We start from the raw sequence: 19704 nt of genomic DNA, 5'->3' as shown, positions 1-19704 counted from the left end.
AAAAATGATGGTTTGAAAATTAATATCTGAAAAACCGTAAACTCTAGAATATTTATGTTAAAGAAATAAAAAGATAATTTCATGCTTTTAAACTGTGTCTGATAGTTATATAACAAAATGTTTTTATTCTCTGAGTTATTTGAAAAAAAAACTGAAGCTTTGCACATTTTATGGCTATAAATTTTCATCCCTATACAAACATATGTATCTAAAAAACAAGCAGATATAGAAAGTTATTGCATATGCAACATTTATAAATAATTATATACTAAACAATTTATTCTAATACATACTTACTATAAAATGTATATTTTTCGAGATATTAATTTTTTTCTATTTTTCCAGATATTCCTACGGAAACGAAGGCTACTCCTCCTGTGTTTTCCTAGAATCGGCAGGATATTCTAGACCTGCCTTTCATATATCATTTTTTGCCTCTTCCTATGTAATGCCTTTGACTTTAATATCATTTTTGTACATGAGGATGTTGGCAAGGCTTTGGAGAGGACCTATGTCGTCACATCATTATAGGGTAAGAAAATTTTCATACCAATTCATAAACATTTTTGTAGAAATTTTGGTTGCAATTGCCTTACTGTATCTTGAAAACAGTTGAAGATAGAAATTTGGTTATTAAGCAACAAATGTGCAGAATTCTGTGTACTATAATATTGTCTAAGACATCTGTACTGTATATAGTACAGGAAATTAGATATTTATGCTGAAGTGTAAATTAGTGCGTAGAGGCTTCAGGATATTGCAGCGAGTTATGTCAGAATGTCAGAAACGTTCTTTGCGTTAAAAGATTTTAAATCTCAATTTTAAAGTATACCGAGTTGCTTTAGAAATCTACAATGTTAGACAATATTATAGACAATTAAATTTTAAATAAATTCTCCAAATATTGCATTCAAATTAGCCAAACGATTCAAAAGTTACAAGACATATAATAAATGTTTTCCCCAACAAGTTATTAGCATAATTTACGGTATTCACATCCGATTTTAATGATTCCACGTATAATTACAAAATTATTAATTAGCATATGAGTCATATTCGAATCAAATGAATTGCTAATTAATAGAATTATTGCTATTTATTACCAATATGTATCGGAAATGTCAACAGAACATATAATGAGTCCCACATGAAAATTATTTTAAAGAGAAATATTTGTGAGGGAAGATTTTAATTACTTTTAGTTCCAAAGTAATTAATTGGGTATTTTTAATTATTCAAATTTAATATGGTAGAATACATATGAGGGATAAAATTAATTTTTTCCGGCGATAAAACATGTAGGCGTATTTTTATCATTATGTAAAGTCTGTATATAGTTTTATCAGACGTGCAGTTTAAATTGGAATTTTAAAGTATACCGAGTTGCAATATGATATAATACTGTTAGACAATATTTTAGACAATTACATCTTAAACAAATTCATCGAACACATAATTCATTTAAATCGAATCGTTCAAAAGTTACAAGAGATGTAATAACCAAACTCCCAAATAAGTCATCAAAGTTAATTCCTCCCTTTGTCAATTATATTTTTATTGTACCCCGAGTTGCTGTAGGGTCGTTTATCCCTAAATTGTGTCCACTCGTCTACATTATTTTCTATATATAATTCCACAGGAGAGTCGACATTAGCATATTTGCATGTAGTTAATTTTAAACAGAAGTAGTTATTCAGGAGCAAGAGCAAGTGGGTCGAAACAAATGAGAAATTACCATATAAATGGCAAATGTTTTATTTGCGAATACAGAGAGATGAATTATAACCTGGAAACAAGGTGAATTCAGGTTTAAAGAAAAATATGTGGTGTTCAGAAATTATTAGGATCGACCCGGTGTAGTGTTAATAGCCAATTGGGGAAAAAAAAGACTTGGATGTGCCTTTTTGTACAGTATCTATTGTAACTTTTAAACGGTTTGTTTCAAGTACTAGATGTATTCTGCAAATTTGTGCAGAATTAAATGTCTATAATATTGTTTAACATCATATTGCCCTAAGGCAACTTTGGATACTTCAAATTTGCAATTGAAAATAGACTAAGATAATTTGCATAAGCTCATTCAGGTATTTAGTTGTTATATCTCTTGTAGCTTCCAAACGTGTTGTTTAAATTAAATTGTATATTTAGCAAATTTATGCAAAATTGTTCAGCTTATAATATTGTCTTATATTATTATGACTTACAGCAACTGGGTATGCTCTAAAATAAAAATTGAACTTAGCCAAATATTTAAAGAATTGAGTTTGGTATTTATTATATTTTTTGTGACTTTTGAGCGGTTTGTGCAAAGTAATTCAGATCTTCGAAAAATATGTTTAAAATTGAATGATCTATACAGTTGTTTAGTATTGTATGACGCTACATCAACTCGGCTTACTCTAAAACCGTATTTACCAATAAGAAATTTATCCTAGTTATGTTTGATAAGTTATTTGGGCATTCATTTATTATATATGCTAAAATATATTAGCATATCATAAAACCCTAAAACAACTCTGTATACTTTTAAACTGCTTTTGAAAATGCCAAATATTCTGAATTTGATAACAATTTGAATGTAACTCTTTTTTAAGTGTATTCATTACTAAAACTTATGTAACTTTTGAATCGTTAGTTTAATATAAATGAAATATTTGGCAAATTTGTACCAAATTAAATTATCTATCATATTTTTCAACATCATAATGACCCTCAGCAACTGGGTATACTTTAAAATTGCAATTAAAAATAGAGAAATTAATCCTTCTAACTTTGACGACTTATTCAGACATTTTTTATTATATCTCTTATAACTTGTACGTTATCTGCTATATTAGATAATTTTCATATCTAATATATATAAATACTATATTCGATAATTTATTTGTTAATAAAATTATCTGTGAATTTTTCTAATACTATAGTAATTAATTAATAACCTAGAGTCTACTTATAAATTGGTGTTGAAATACAAAATCATATTTTAAAATTTTATACATACATAAAATACAGAGTATAAAATTATGAAGTTATTTATTTTAAATAAAAATTAAGAAAAGTCATAAGTTGTAATCTATTAAGATCATACATCTCTTATATTTACAGATAAAAATATTAATAAATTTTAAATATTTTTTCACGAATACATTACAAATAGTGTATAACAAAAAAATAATCAGATAAAATTCTGTATTATGCTAAAAAAAATCAAACTTTTTTATATACTTTGCACAATTTTTTGTATTGTTTTCTACAAAATCTTTGATACTTTTGCTCATTTCAACATGACTCCCTAAAAAATGAAGCAAATTCCCTCAATTTTTTCCTCAATTAAATAAAAAATGCATTTCATTAATAAAAATTCTTCACTCTATATCTCTATAAAAATTCACCGTTTGTTCTCGAATTATTGTACTAGATAATCCAATTGAGTTTTTAATAATAATGAACAACCGTCGAAGGATTAATCTGACGTTTTATTAATTGAACAGCAAATGATTGTTTGCTGCACTTTGTACGAAAGGATTTAATTGCATTTTTAATTAACGAACAGAGAAATATTTGCTGCCGGCTGCCGGTGACATATTATTTTTATCCGACAGAAAAATGCACTTTTTGTGATGAATGGAAAAAAAAATTTGGGACTAGTCGAGAGATTTTTGAATATTTGATTTATTTTATGACGCTGGAATTAAATTTAATGCTTAATTGCTTTATGCAATATTTTAATATTCTAGCAATTGTTTAAAAAATGTAGAAGTTTGGTGATTTTTGTACTCGTGGGTTTTCACAACCCAGAAAAAAATATTTCTGGGTTTTTGGTTTGGATAGAAACTTGATTTTAATTTACTTAATAAGATTACAGTAAATAATAATTTTACAAACTTATTAACTTCCCGTAAGGAAAGTTGTAGTAATAGCAAAAAATCGAAAATAAAATTTTTTATATATCTTTACGTTTCAAAACCTTCTGAACATTTTGGCATACCTTAGAAAAAATCGATGTATGTGTGTGTGTATGTGCCTGTATGTGTGTGTGTGCGGATACAAATTTCGTCGACGATTTCGGGAACACGGATGAATCGATTTGAATAATAAAAAAACATTCAATTCGTATTGATAAGGAGACGTGCTGATTAGTTTTTGGCGAAGGCAGGTCTAGCCGTTCTGAAGAAATGAGACAAAAAGTGCCAAAAATGGTAACTTAGTTTTAAAGAGAACGGAGCGTCCGATTTTAATAATTCAAAAACACTTTACTTGTATTGACAAGGTGAAGAACCGATCAAATTTTCATAGAGGCAGGTCCAGCGGTTTCGGAGATCTAATGAAAACAGTAACAAATAATGCCATTGGCAGTTAAAAATGATCATTAGACATATGCACATCAAATTATCAGATATTTTGTAGAGATTTTAACAATAAGTATAAATTTTGTTTATATTCCTATGGGTTCCGTACCAATGCTTATCCGTTAGACGGTGACGCGGCGCTTACGCGCTTTGATATTTTTTCTCTATGCAGTTAAAGCAGTACGATTGCTTTGAAAAAAAGTTTAGATCTTCTAAAATATGTCAAAATAAAGAAAAATTTTTTTTCAAAAATTTTTTGTCCAATTTATAGTTTCTCAAAAATCTTATTTTTTCGAAGTAATTTTTTTTCAAAAATGTTAATTGTTTTTACAACATAATAATTTTTGGTACGGGAAGTTCCAGCAATTTGCTTTGAGGCACGATGCCTTAATTGCCTTAAGATAGAATTCCACTTACAGCTAGTTGAATATTTGATTTATTTTATGACACTGGAATTAAATGGAATGGTTAATTGTATTATGAAATTGAATTGCAACCAAAATTTGTTATTATTATTATTCAATATGTTTTAATTATCCTTAAAGAAATATAAATTTTTTTCTAGAACACGATTTATCGATTTTTTCACCTCAACATATAATGCATAATGTTTTCTATTGATTCATAAATTGCGCCATCAATGTCTTCATACATTTATTTGATTCATTTATAAATTTGGCAACATCTCACAAGGACAATTGCAGTTGCACGTGATTCTTAAAATTGTGCAAATTCAGTCTTCGGCTGACGGTCGACGCCCTCGAGTCGGTCGTGGTTTGTTTTGATTTTTATCGAGTGCAATTTTATTCGGGTGTCGTATGCAAATTTATCGAAAATACTGGGAAATTCAATTTGTAAGTAATAAATATATATTTATAATTAATACTTGTTACTATATACAGTATAGATGAGCGTGAAACAATAATATTCTGAATTTTATTCAATTTATTTAACAATTTATATCTGCTTAAGATTTGACCTTGAACGTATGCAGGTGTTTGAGAAGTCGCAACTTTTGTTTTCATTGATGCATTTATAGTGTGTAAAGCAAGTTTATTGAAGTTTTTATTAACAAATTTGTGAAATTAGCTATTTTATGATATTCTGATAGGTTATAGTTGCTTAAGTCGTACCCCCTATAAAACAAAACTATATTAATTAGTTTATATACAACAAAATATTTATAAATTTGATAATATAGATAATTTTCGATGATCAACGATTTCAATTACACTTTATACTTTTTGTCATTCTATTAAATTACACTGTATATTTATTTAAGTACTGGGACGCATGGCATCGTGCCTTAAGGCAAATTGCTGGAACTCCCGTATCAAAAATTATTATTTTTTTAAAAACGATAAACATTTTTGAAAAAAATTTACTTCGCAAAAATTAGATTTTTGAGAAACTGTCAATATTTAGAAATTCTGAACTTTAGAATATCTGATAATTTGATGTGCATATATCTAATAATGATTTTTGACCGCCAGATGGCATTTTTTTTTACTTTTTTTATAAGATCTCCGAAAACCGCTAGACCTGCCTTCATGAAAATTTGAATTATTCAAATCGGACGCTCCGTTCTCTTAAAAACTGAGTTACCGTTTTCGTCACTTTTTGCCCCGTATATTCGGTACAGCTAGACCTGCCTTTGCCAAAAACTAATCAGCACGCCTCCTTATCAATACGAATCGAATGTTTTTTAAATTATTCAAATCGGTTGATTTGTGTTCCCGAAATCGTCGACGAAAATTTGTATCCGAACACACATACATACACGCACATACACACACACATACATCCATTTTTTCTAAGGTATGCCAAAATGTTCAGAAGGTTTTGAAACGTGAAGATATATGAAAAAAATTATTCTCGATTTTTTTGCGATTACTATAACTTTTCTTACGGGAATTTAAAAAAACTAGGGGGGGCATTTACGAATTTTTGAAGAAAATTGACTTTGTTTAAAAAAAAATTATTTTTATTTTTTATATTTTGTAATTTTTTGAAAATTTTGAACTTTTTTTAAAGCATTGACAAAACAAATTCAGACTCTTTAGGAAGAAATTTCCAAGTTATTTGATGAAATCTAGAAAAATTTCCTAAATCCATATAGTGATAGTTAGTACATTATACGATGTTTCAGCAAGTTTAGTTCAAAATTTTCCAAAGCAAGTGTATATATCAGGTACCGTTGATTTTAGTAAATTTTATGTAGTTTTTAATGATGTAACAAAACTATAAGCTGTTCGAAGAAATTTCTAGAATAAATCTAGAAAAATGTCTTAAATCTACATAAAATATTTTTGCTCAACCAACCTCTCACTTTCAATCCATTTTTAACACAGTTCCCGTAATTCCTTTAAACTAAAACTTTATACCAAGAATCTTTAACACATTAGCTATCTTTACATATATTTTTTCACTATAGTTTTCATATAAATTTTCAGGGAAACGGAGGCAGTGCCGTAGGGGCTGCAAGTTCGAGGGAATCACGACGGGGTAAAAGGCGAGTGACTCGCCTTGTAGTGGTTGTCGTGGCTGCTTTTGCAATTTGTTGGGCACCAATACAGGTCAGTGAAAAAATAAATTATATATATATATATATATATGCTTTAACACAATGCATATTTATATATGCATAACCCCAAATTTGCATGTGCTCTACAATCAGTTCGTATAATATGTCACTATTTGCTCAAAACTTCTGCTCCAAATGTATTTGAGTAATTTGAATATATGTACATAGTAAGTAGAAACGGACATTGTACTAACTATACGTTAGTAACTAAGTAAAGTTTAGTAACTCCGACTATACAATTTAATAATAAGAAAAAATCATTTTCCTCTCTCCTCCAAATATTTGTTTCTCATAATTTACAATCTTCAATCTTCGATATATTACACGGAAATTTCGAATAAAATCACAGTGTTTGCAATCGGGGTGCATAAGTTACATCGAGGGCTGATGGTGTGGCTCGCCTTGAAAAACAACCCTTAGGGCATATACTGTGTATAATGCAGATGTGAAACGCAATAGCATGATGAACGAACGTAAACAAACAAACATCCCCATATATGAATTATTCAGAAAATAATAACCTAATTAATTGGAATGGAAAAATAATTCGAAAAACGTAAATAGGTAAAGGAAATATTTGTATAGACATCGTTGGGTTTTTATTTAATTTTACAGATCTCAAGAACTACATATAAGAAAGTATTTATATGCCAAAATATTCTTTACTGTGTCTACTTTAATTCTGCATACTCTAATTTAATAGTTTTCTTTGAAAATTTTGAGTTATTTACATTTTCTTCCAAAAAGTGCAAGAAAATGAATAGGTGATATGTAAATTAATATCGCACGTCGAGTTACTTTTAAAGTTAACAAAACATACTTTTTAGCAAGTAATTGTACTTGAAGATACACTTTAATAAGTTGCCTTCGATACTGTATTTTTACTTTGAATAGTTTTCTTTGAAAATTTTGAGTTATTTACATTTTTTTCCAAAAAGTCCACACAAATGAATAGGTGATATGAGAATGAATATCGCGCGTCGAGTTACTTTTAAAGTTTACAAAACATGCTTTTTAGGTAGTAATCACACATTAAGATATTCTTTAATTAGTTGCCCTAGATACTGTATTTTTACTTTTAATAGTTTTCTTTGGAAATTTTGAGAAATTTACATTTTCATCCAAGGAGTACCCTGACAGATTGTTGACATGGAAATAATTTTCGCACGTGTGATTTTTTTAGTCGCGTACATTTTTAAAGAAAAAGTTGTATATATATAAATATATATATATATACATATATATATTGTTAGGAAGAAATTTCTAAGTTATTTGAAAAAAATTAAGAAAAATTTCCTAAATCCACAAATTAATGTATCGGCAAGTTCAATTTAAAAATTTCTGAAGCAAGTGTATATATTAATTTTTGATAATTTTAGTGAATTTTATGTAGTTTGTAATGATGTAATAAAATCTACAAGAAGAAATCTAAGTGTCTACAAGAAGAAATTTCCAAGTTTTTAAAAAAAATTGTAAATTGTCCAAAATCCACATAATGCTAGTAAGTAAATATACAAATAAATGTTTCAGCAAGTTTAATTTAAAATTTCCCATTGCAAGTGTATATATCAATTTCTGTTGTTTTTAGTAAATTTTATGTAGTTTCTAGTTTTATTATGAAATTTAAACCTACTAAGGAAAAATTCCAAGAAATCTAGAAAAATGTCTTAAATCCGCAGTCCAAATATGTACAAGTTGCATCCAACACTATGTTAATTTAAATAGTATTTTTTACACAATTTTATAAATAATTTACCAAATTCTGCTTAATTATATATACTATAAAACAAACAAATAAATTTACATAGTTCACTTTCTAAATTTGGAGTAATTTTCAACTTCAACTTTAGGAATTTTTGTATCATATTTAACGCGTCATTTCCAATAATTTATTTCTCAACTTAGTTGTATGTACTGTCAACTAATTAATAATAATCTTAGGCACGATATATTATTTTAACACTTCCAAATATCATATATATCTATTATATAGCTCCCTTAAACATCCGTTTTGGCGCGAATTTCAAACAATTATGCAAACTAGGTAAACATTTCCTTCGACGTATCTCGTCTTAAGTAAACTTTGTCTTTCAGTCGAAGTGAAACTGATGAATGGAAACCGAAACGTACCAAGATGGTACTTTGTTCATTTGAATACATTATTATCGAGAAGTTATATATATATATATATATAAATTAATATTATATAATAAATTATTAAAATCAATGCGACGACGAGGCGCACGAAATGGGTTCCGAAAAAAACCAAAAATTGTCGTTAAAATTTTAGGTATTTTCATACAAAAATTACAAATTACTCAATTTTCTTCAAAGAAAACGTAGTATTTTTTATTCAAATTTAAATAGTACACATATTCAAAAATATTTTGATACATAATATATCACTTTATAAGCATTTTTCATAAAGATTTTATTAAAAGTTTTTTAATAAGTCACACGCGTGCTTTTGTTTTTGTTTTGAAATGAGATTTTTCCAGCGCTTTCTAGAGAAAATTGTAAATTACTCAATCTTTTTCCAAGAAAACTATATAATTTTAGTATTCAATTCTATAGTGTACATATTGTAGAATATTTTGGTAAATAATTCGTAAAATGATGATCATTTTTTGGTAAATAATTGATAAAATTACAATCATTTTTTTTAAAGTACCAATTCTAATAAGAAAATCCTTAAACGCAATATTTGCTTACATAAATTTTGGGTGAAATTTTAGGTTCTTTCATAAAGAATTTGTAAATTAGTCAATTTTGTTTGAAGAAAAGTATTTAATTTGTGCTTGTATTTGAATAGTTAACATATCAAAGATTATCTTGAAAAATAATACTTTAATTCAAAAGTATTTTTTATTTATATAAAATTAAATCAAATATGAATGTCACTCATTTTAGGTTTTATATTGCGATGAGATTTATCATGCATTTTTTAAAAAAATTGTAAATTACTCAAACATTTTCCAAGAAAACAATATAATTTTAGTATTTAAATCTTTAGTATACATAATATAGAATATTTTGGTAAATAATTCATGAAATTATAAGCATTTTCTTAATGAAGAATTAACTCTAATAAAAAGATCCGTTTACTATTGGGATTAAAATTTTATGTACTTTTATAAAGAATTTGTAAATTAATCAATTTTAAGAAAAGTATTTAATTTGTGCTTAAATTTGATTAGTTAATATATTAAAGAATGTCTTGAAAAATAATATTTCAATTTATAAGCACTTTTTATTTATATAAAATTAAATCAAACATAAACGTCACTCATTTTAGTTCTTATATTGCGATGAGATTTATCATGTGTTTTTTGAGAAAATTGTAAATTACTCAAACCTTTTCCAATAAAACTATATAATTTTAGTACTCAATTTTACAGTGCACATATTTTAAAATATTTTGGCAAATAATTATTAAAATTGTGTAATTTTTTTAAAGTGAAATATTAATTCAAATACGCGCGATATTCGTCTACAAGTTGCCTATAAATTGTTGGTAAAATTTTAGGTGGTTTTGTACGCAAATTGTAAGTTAGACTTTTTTTTCTGAGAAAACTATTTAATTTTTGCTCAAATTTAAATAGTACATATACTCAAAAATATCTTGACATATATTAAATTTATTTATAAGCATTTTTTATTTATATAATGTTACATCAAATATAAATGTCATGAGCTTAGTACACATATTAAAATTTATTTCAAATTTTGATTTTATTTAAATAAATTATTTAATTTTTATTTTAAATAAATGCACGAATAAAGTTGCTCTATATTAATATTATATTCAAAAATTATTTTAAAGTATACCGAGTTGCTGTAGGTTTAAGTTTATGTAAGAAAACATAAAAGAAAATTTAATAAATATTTCGTATATTTTATTTATCTTGAACAAACCGTTTGAAAGTTACAAGAGATATAATAAATAAATGCGCAAATAAGTTGCAAAGACACAATTGCTGTATGTATTAATATTAATCACCAGTTTCAAATGCGAATTTAAAGTATACCGAGTTGTTGTAGGTTCTTATAGTGTTAGAAAACTTTAAAAATAATTTAATTTTAAACAAATTTGCTCAATAATGCATCAACTTTACTCAAACGGTTCAAAAGTTACAGCACCTTTTGCAAACAAAATGCTTTGTTATTCTTATTATCCTACTAGCTCTCTGTCTATTTATCTTTTTAGCCTTTTAGTTGACTTTCTCTTTGACAAATTAAATTATTTCAGTATCTGTTTAATGTCGTCGTCGTTTGTGTTTAAGGTTTTCGTCATCTTTTTTAATTATATCAAATGTGACAGTTGCTTTACAAATTCCACTCATAATCTCATTTATCAACAGTATGAAATGTTGTGAGGAAAATAATTACAAAGGGAAAAAAGATACAGAAAGTCCAGAGTAAATTTATGACACGTTTCTTAATATAATAAAAATAATTAAAATTGTTTGTTTCAGGAATTCAAGTACATCTTGCTTGAAACCTAATAAATTTATCTAGAACATTTTTTTTTTGTGAATTTTAATAATTTTTAATAATTCAACTGTTCACTCCAGGACGTTAAAATTCTAGTATAATATTCTTTGATATGTCTATTATTATTACAAATACTAAAATTAATAAATTTTTTACCACATCATGAAATATTAATAACCAAAATGAAAATTGACTATTATTCTTATGTATATATTATCCTGGTGTCCTTGTCTCTGTTTCTCTAGAACATTTTCTCTAGAACAAAATTATTTTTCGTGAATTTTAATAATTTTTAATAATTCAACTATTCACTCCAGGACGTTGAAATTTTAGTATTTCATTCCATAGTATGTCTATTATTATTACAAATACTAAAATTAATTATTTTTCTATCACATCATGAAATATTAATAACCAAAATAAAAATTGACTATTATTCATATGAATATATTATCCTGGTGTCCTTGTTCCTGTTTACGAAGGATAATATAGTAAATATCTGTTCCCATGTGTTTCACACATGATAATATCCTGCTGCAGGAATCAAAACAATGTACAAGGATATGTTTGATACATACAATGATATATTAGGAGAGAATTGTCAAAGGATTTCTCACAAGGTGAAATTGTCATGAATATTATGATTGGCATTGGATGTGTTTCAGAGAGACAGAAAATTTTCAAATGAGGAAAAGTTTGCTAAATTGGATATGGAATTTGTTAAGGAATTATTTTAGAAGCTTTCTGGGTACTTAGATTATATCTGGTCGAGTGGAGTTGAGATTTTGTGAAGGACTGAAAGGAGTGTGCAAAATATTAGGTTGTCAAATATCTCCCTTCCGCTTTTTTGCTCTTGGTTTATAATACAAAAAGGCGGAAGGGAGATAGTTGACAACCTTATATTTTAAAATGATAAGGAGGATAAGAATTGAAAACAATGCATTTATTTGCAAAAGGTGTTGTAACTTTTTAACCGTTATTATAGAGTAAAATTGATGAAGCATTAAGCAAATTTGTTTAAAATTAAATTATCTTTAAAGTTTTATAACATGATACGAACCTACAGCAACTCGGTATACTTTAAAATTGCATTTGAAAATAGATATTGCATCAGAAAGTGCTCAAGGTACATGTAAGTGTTAAATGGGTTATAAAGTGAGAACTATTAGTTTTGTACAAACCATGTATTAGGAAAATTTGTTTAAAATTAATCGCTTTTTAAGTTCTTCTAACAATAGGTGATGCTAGAGCAACTAGGTATACTTTAAAATTACACCTGAATGTAGACATATATTAGGTTGTCAAATATCTCCCTTCCGCCTTTTTGTATTATAAACCATGAGCAAAAAAGCGGAAGGGAGATATTTGACAACCTAATATTTTGAATGTGCTGAAAGTACATTCATATATTAAATTAATTATAAAACGCAAAATATTAATTTTGGATGAATAGTTTATTCAGACAATTTGTTCAAAATTATTCATGTTTAAAGTTCTCCTAACAATATATGTTCCTTAAGCAACTCGTTATACCTTAAAATCGTTTTCAAACCTAACAAATGCAACCAATGAATTTTATTGCACTTCTCGACTTTAGCACCCATCCAAACGAGTTTAAATTAATTTTTAACTATTTTAATATAATTTATCACTCCTATTTATATCTCTGAAAACTACATTTTGTCTCAAACAAAGCCATTCATGTAATTTCAAAGTGTAAATCGATGTTTTGTGACAAAAGACGAAAAGTTTTCTTCAAGGAGCGCGTTATTAATTCCACTCGGTGCAAAGGCGACGCCGAATAATTACAGTAATGAGAAAGTTAATCTTGACTTATTGTTTCAAAGAAAACCCGAGAAATACAAGAAACGAGGACGAAACATTCGAGAGAAATGTATTTTGAAGTGTTTAGAATACATGGGATAAATAATAATATAAATTTTAGTAGTTGGAGTAGTAATAATTGGGATGGAAATAGTAGGGGTACAGGAGAATCAGTTTTTGTCATGTATTTGTTGTATCTTTTGTAACTTTTAAAGTGTTCGTCTAAAGTAAATGAAATATTCGAGAAATTTGTTCAAAATTAAATGGTCTATATTATTTTATAACATCATAAGTATGTACAGCCACTCGGTATACTTTAAAATTGCTCTAAAACTGCAACAAGTGCTGCAGTGATTTTGATCACACGCGGGTTGGGTGCATTTGTTGATTATATCTTTTGGAACTTTTAAACTGTTTGTCTAAACTGAATGTAATATTCGAGAAATTTGTTCAAAATTTAATAGTTTATGATATTTTCTAACATCATAGGTACCTACAGCAACTCGGTATACTTTAAAATTACATTGCAATGTCAGACAACTAATCGGCGCATTCATTTATTCTATATATCGGATTTTCTAAATTTTAATTTAAAGTATATGAAATCTTTAAGATATTGATAAATAAGATGAGATATAAATAATTAAATATTGCGTTTAAAATGCAATTTGTTCTTAAATTACCTATAACTTTAAAATTATTTGTTAGATATAAATGATATATTAGACAAATTTGTTCAAAATTTAATAATTTTTAAATTATCTTAATAGCTTGAGACTTTAAATCAACTCAGAATACCCTTAAATCAGTATTAAATAGGACTATCATTTGGTGAAATGCTTCATACTGTGATACTTATATATCCTTTGATCAAAAGAAATGATATTTTCAAGAAATTTCTACAAAATCATTTGTATTATATATATATATATATATATATATATATATATATATTTATTTATTTATTTATATATACCCATATAAATTATAATTAGTCGAAACCAAATAATTTCATGAATAAACAATGTTGAAATATGTATGTAGGACTTTTTTAATTAATAATTTTCTGTTCAACAAGAGTTTACATATGATTTTAATTACATAATTTTATAATTAGCACAAAAATCCGTACAAAATATATAATTAGCAGATTTTCTATACTGAAACTTTTTCGCATACGATGTCTCATTATATGAAATTAAATTAATTAAAATTAGAGTTTTACACGTATGAAATTCATTCATTTTACATTAATTAAATAAATCCAAATTATAGTACCATATGTTATCTATGCATAAATAAATTAAAGTTTGTGGTTAGAAAATCCGGGAACTAGGATTCCGGGGTTTCCGGATTTTAGTCCTTTTATTATAAATTTATGCGCAAAATTTCCATACGGTTGAGGAGAAGTTTTCCAGGAGGAAAATTGGACTAGAAACTATTCTAATTTAAAAAGAAATTTTAAAAAAATATTAAAATTAGATGAGATTAATATAACAGTAAGGGTAAATATATCTACAATTCACAATTATACCTTAACATTAGCTAAATAACAAGCAGAACTCAAACGCTATTAGACAAATAAGAAATGGTTTCAGACATACAAGAAATTATTATATTTATTGCGTTAAAGGTACAAAAATTAATTAATAAAATCACATCCCCATTGCTGTATCTTAAAAATCAAAAAACCCTAACTTTGACGCCTTTGAACTTCCCTTTATTGATTCTCTTAATTAAACATCCCTTTTTTCAACTTCCTCATATTTTTCTGTTTCTCAGTCCGTTTCCGAAAAACCTAAAGATTTTTATTTCCTCGTCTAATTAAAAATATATTTGTCTTTTCCTCGGTGGTGACTTTTCCATTCATTACCGAAATGAAAAGAGGGAAAATCGAAGGTTGAGGGGTTGCAAACAAAAAAAAAAGTTATTCGAGTTGTTTCATGAGCCGAAAAATTAAAACAGGCGAAAAAACACGGAAATATGGTTTTTATACTTTTTTTTTCAGCATTGTGGCATTGAAGCATTGTGGGTTTTATCATGTCGTTTATTGGGTTTTATTAGGGTAATATTAAATATATTTGTAGATATATATATATATATATATATATATATATAAGAAAAAATTCGATAAATCCATGTATATCCTAATACTTACAAAAGTATTCTAATATTGATTACAGAAATTTTTGCACCGTCAAATTTTTGCATCTCATGTTTGGGTACTTTTCTTAAAAAATTATAAATATCTCAAATTCTTGTAAGAAAACTATACAATTTTGTATTTTTATCCTAAAGTAGATATAATAAAGTATAACATACTTAAAGTTCAACCTTTTTGAGCTTCTAGAACTATTTTATTAATTATATAATTACTTGCTTCATGGACGTATAAATTTTATATGAACGACTTTCCGGTACTTTTTTTATAAAAATAAAAATAGCTAGTATTTGTAAGAAAACTATACTATTTTAGTTTTTCATTTTATAGTAGATATATTTTGGTATAACATATTTAAATTCAAATGTTTTAAACTTGCAGAAAATATCTCAATAATTATTTAAGCTCATATTCCATTGACTAATCAGTTTTATACTAACTACTTTTGGGTACTTTTTCCATAAGAAAATAAATATCTCAAATATTTTTGAGAAACCGATACAATTTCAATTTTTCATTTAATAGTAGAAACTTCAGTGTATATTATATTAAAATTTGAACTTTTTTGAGCTTTTGATAGTATTTTAAAAATTATCCTGATACTCGCTTTAATGATTAATCAGGTTTATATCAACGACTTTGAGGTACTTTTTCCATAAAATTAAAAATTTCTTAAATATTTTTGAAAAAACTATATAATTTTAATTTTTCATTTAATAGTAGATATTTTGAGGTGAAACATAGTAAAATTTCAACTTTTTTGAGCTTATGATAGTATTTTAAAAATTATCCTACTACTCGCTCCAATGATTAATCAGATTTATATCAACGACTTTGGGGTACTTTTCTCATAAAATTATAAATATCTCAAACATTTGTGAGAAAACGTTACAATTTTAGTTTTTCACTTTATAATATATACTTTAACGAATAATATATAAAAATTTCAACTTTATTTAGCTTTTGATAATATTTTAATAATTATCCTAATACGCGCTACAATGATAAATTAGTCAACGGCTTTATATATATACACTTTTCTCATAAAAGTTTAAATATCTCAAATATTTTTGAGAAAACATTACAATTTTAGTTTTTCATTTAAAAGTAGAAACTTCAAGGTATTATATATTACAATTTCAACTATTTTTGATCTTTTGATTGTATTTTAATAATTATCCTAATACTTGCTCCAATGATTAATCAGATTGATATCAACGACCTCGGAGTATTTTTTCTATAACATTATAAATATCTCAAAAACTTGCGAAAAAACTATACAAATTTAGATTTTTATCCTATAGTAGATAAATTAAAGTATAACATAATAAAATTTTAACATCCTACTACAAACAAATAATATTTGAAAAAAAAAAGCTCAATCTATAAGTTAATATAATATTTCCGTTTGGATACTTTTTCAATATATTATGAAATATCTCAAATATTTCTGAGAAAACTATAAAATTTTAATTTTGTTTTATAGTAGATATATTAAAATATACCATATTAAAATTTATATACCTTAGAAATATTTTAATATTAAATTCAAATCTATGATCCACCTACTGATCATTATTATTTCTCAGAAAATAGGCAAATTTTAATATTTATCTTATAGTAGATATATCAGAATATAACATTAAAATTTGAACAATTTATATAATCTATAAATATCTAAAAGTATTTTTGTACATTTTTCATATTAATCACGTTTGGGTACTTTTTCCATGAAATTATAAATATCTAAAATATTTCTAAGATAACTAATAAATTTTAATTATTTGTCTTATAGTAGGTATATTAAAGTATAACTTATTGAAATTTCAACAATTTATATGCCTTAGAAATATTTTAATATAAATTACAAATCTTTGATCCACCGACTAATTATCACGTTTGGGTACTTTTTCGCACTCTATTAATATACATATCTAAAATTTTGTGAGTAAATTAAAAATTTATGTGTTTATATTTAATGGTAAATTATATAGATATTAAGTTTACGATATTGGATGCTTCCGTTGCATAGTTGTAAATATCACAAATATTTATGTGAAAACTATGAAATATATAATACTATTTAATACTAAATACACTTAAGTATATTTTGTCAAAACTGAAATATCCTAGCACGTACAGATTAATTTGAAAAAAATTATGATTCTTGTTCTGCAAATATCAGTTCTTTTTAGATATTAAGTTCACGATTTTGGGTGCTTCTGGTGCATAGTTGTAAATATCTCAAAAATTTCTAAGAAACTATGTATATTTTAGTACCTCATATCATAGTATATATACTAAGGTATTTTTTGATAAAAGTTTAGCACTCTACAATAAAAAAAAACTGTGTCAAAAATGAACTATTATTGCTGCACTAAGCATAAGGCTAGTAGTGTCTTTAATGTATCTTTTACCTCTTGCTAACAAAATTTCTATCCATCTACTAATTTTATCTACCCATACATAGTAATTTGAGTTCGTCTATCAAATCAAAGAGAACATCATCCCTCTCCTAAAAGAGAAAAGTGTCAATTACTCCCTTTTACTGAGTACTCCACCGTCTGCCATATATTACAAAGTGCCTCGAATTATCTTCTAATTAATCGAAGTTTCCATACTTTTCGCCAACTTTGACAAATATTTATATTGATGTCAGTCAGTCAAAAGAACATGATTTAGTATTAATGATCTAATCAGCATTCATCAATTAACGAGAATATTTGGAGAACATTATAGCTGAGATTTTATAATGATGAATTGATATTGGTTGCAGACTTTTGGGTTTTTGGGGATTCAAATTAAATATTTTGATAGAAATGAAAAGATTTGTTTGTTTTGGGGGGTTTGATGATATTTTGCTTTACATGTAAAATTATAAAATAGATAATACTTACTTTTATGGGAAAATAGTATTTTTTATTTTTTTCAAGGTGATGATAGAAGATGTTGTACAGAATTTTTAGTAAAAATATGATTTTTTGAAAATAATATATTCAGCGTGTTCTTGAATTAAAACCGTGTTTTTTTACAAATATACTTAAGTGTATTTAGTACTAAATAGTATATTTCATAGTTTTCATATAAATATTTGAGATATTTACAACTATGCAACGGAAGCACCCAACATCGTAAACTTAATATCTGAAAAGAACTGATATTTACACAATTTTCAAAAATTTTGTAAAATTAATCTGTACGTGCTAAGTAATTACGGTTTTGACAAAATATATTTAAGTATGTTTAGTATCAAATAGTATCATTAGAATTTATAGTTTTCATATAAATATTTGAGATATTTACAACTATGCACGGAAGCACCCAATATCGTAAACTTAATATCTGAAAAAAACTGATATTTACACAATTTTCAAAAATCTTGCAAAATTAATCTGTACGTGCTAAGTAATTACGGTTTTGACAAAATATATTTAAGTATGTTTAGTATCAAATAGTATCATTAGAATTAATAGTTTCCATATAAATATTTGAGATATTCACAACTATGCATCAGAAGCATCTAATATCGTAAACTTAATATCTGAAAAGAACTGATATTTACACAAGTTTCAAAAAAATTTTAAATTAATCCGTACGTGCTAGGTAATTACAGTTTTGACAAAATATATTTAATTATATTTAGTATCAAATAGTATCATTAGAATTAATAGTTTTCATATAAATATTTGAGATATTCACAACTATGCACCAGAAGCATCTAATATCGTGAAATTAATATATGATATTTGCAGAACAAGTTTCAAAATTTTTGTAAAATTAATCTGCACGTGCTATGATATTACAGTTTTGACAAAATATACTTAAGTATGTTTAGCATCAAATAGTAATATTAGAATTCGTAAGTTTCATATAAATATTTGAAAAATTTACAACTATGCACCAGAAGCACCCATTATCGTAAACTTAATTTTGCCAGAACAATTAATTGCAAATTTAACAATAAATTTATATCAAAAGCTATTAATCATTATATATAGTTGCTAAAGAAATAAAATTTACTAAACGGTGGTATATTTTGATTTGTACTCATTTATACAAAATATTAGACGAAAAACGCTTAGAAATTTAATAAAGCGTTTCAAGAAACATAACGTTTGCTTGTTTGTCACTCTTTTTGTTTTCTAAAAATTTTGCCATAAATTTATTCCAAAAGTTATTAAACCTTATACTTGGTTGAAAAGGTGATGAAATTTACTTTAAATTCGTATACTTTGATTTGTACTCATTCATATAAAATATTTCATGAAAACCACATAGAAGTTTAATGATGT

General features: G+C 25.9%; 1 protein-coding gene across 1 annotated transcript in view; it reads left to right on the top strand.

The window, feature by feature from the left end:
* Window positions 1–19704, top strand: part of LOC113372158 (allatostatin-A receptor-like) — a 106178-nt gene that overhangs the window by 5580 nt on the left and 80894 nt on the right. The window contains exons 2-3 of the mRNA XM_026612488.1: window positions 346–516; window positions 6817–6925. Coding sequence (XP_026468273.1) covers window positions 346–516; window positions 6817–6925 — 280 coding nt within the window. The remainder of the gene's footprint in view (window positions 1–345; window positions 517–6816; window positions 6926–19704) is intronic.

Source organism: Ctenocephalides felis, unplaced genomic scaffold (assembly GCF_003426905.1).
Source record: "Ctenocephalides felis isolate EL2017-DRISC unplaced genomic scaffold, ASM342690v1 CF-g0.4_SCAFFOLD_01604, whole genome shotgun sequence".
Classification (NCBI taxonomy): Eukaryota; Metazoa; Arthropoda; class Insecta; order Siphonaptera; family Pulicidae; genus Ctenocephalides; species Ctenocephalides felis.
Note: the sequence above shows the minus strand (reverse complement) of the source record. Positions and strands in the feature narration are given on the sequence as shown.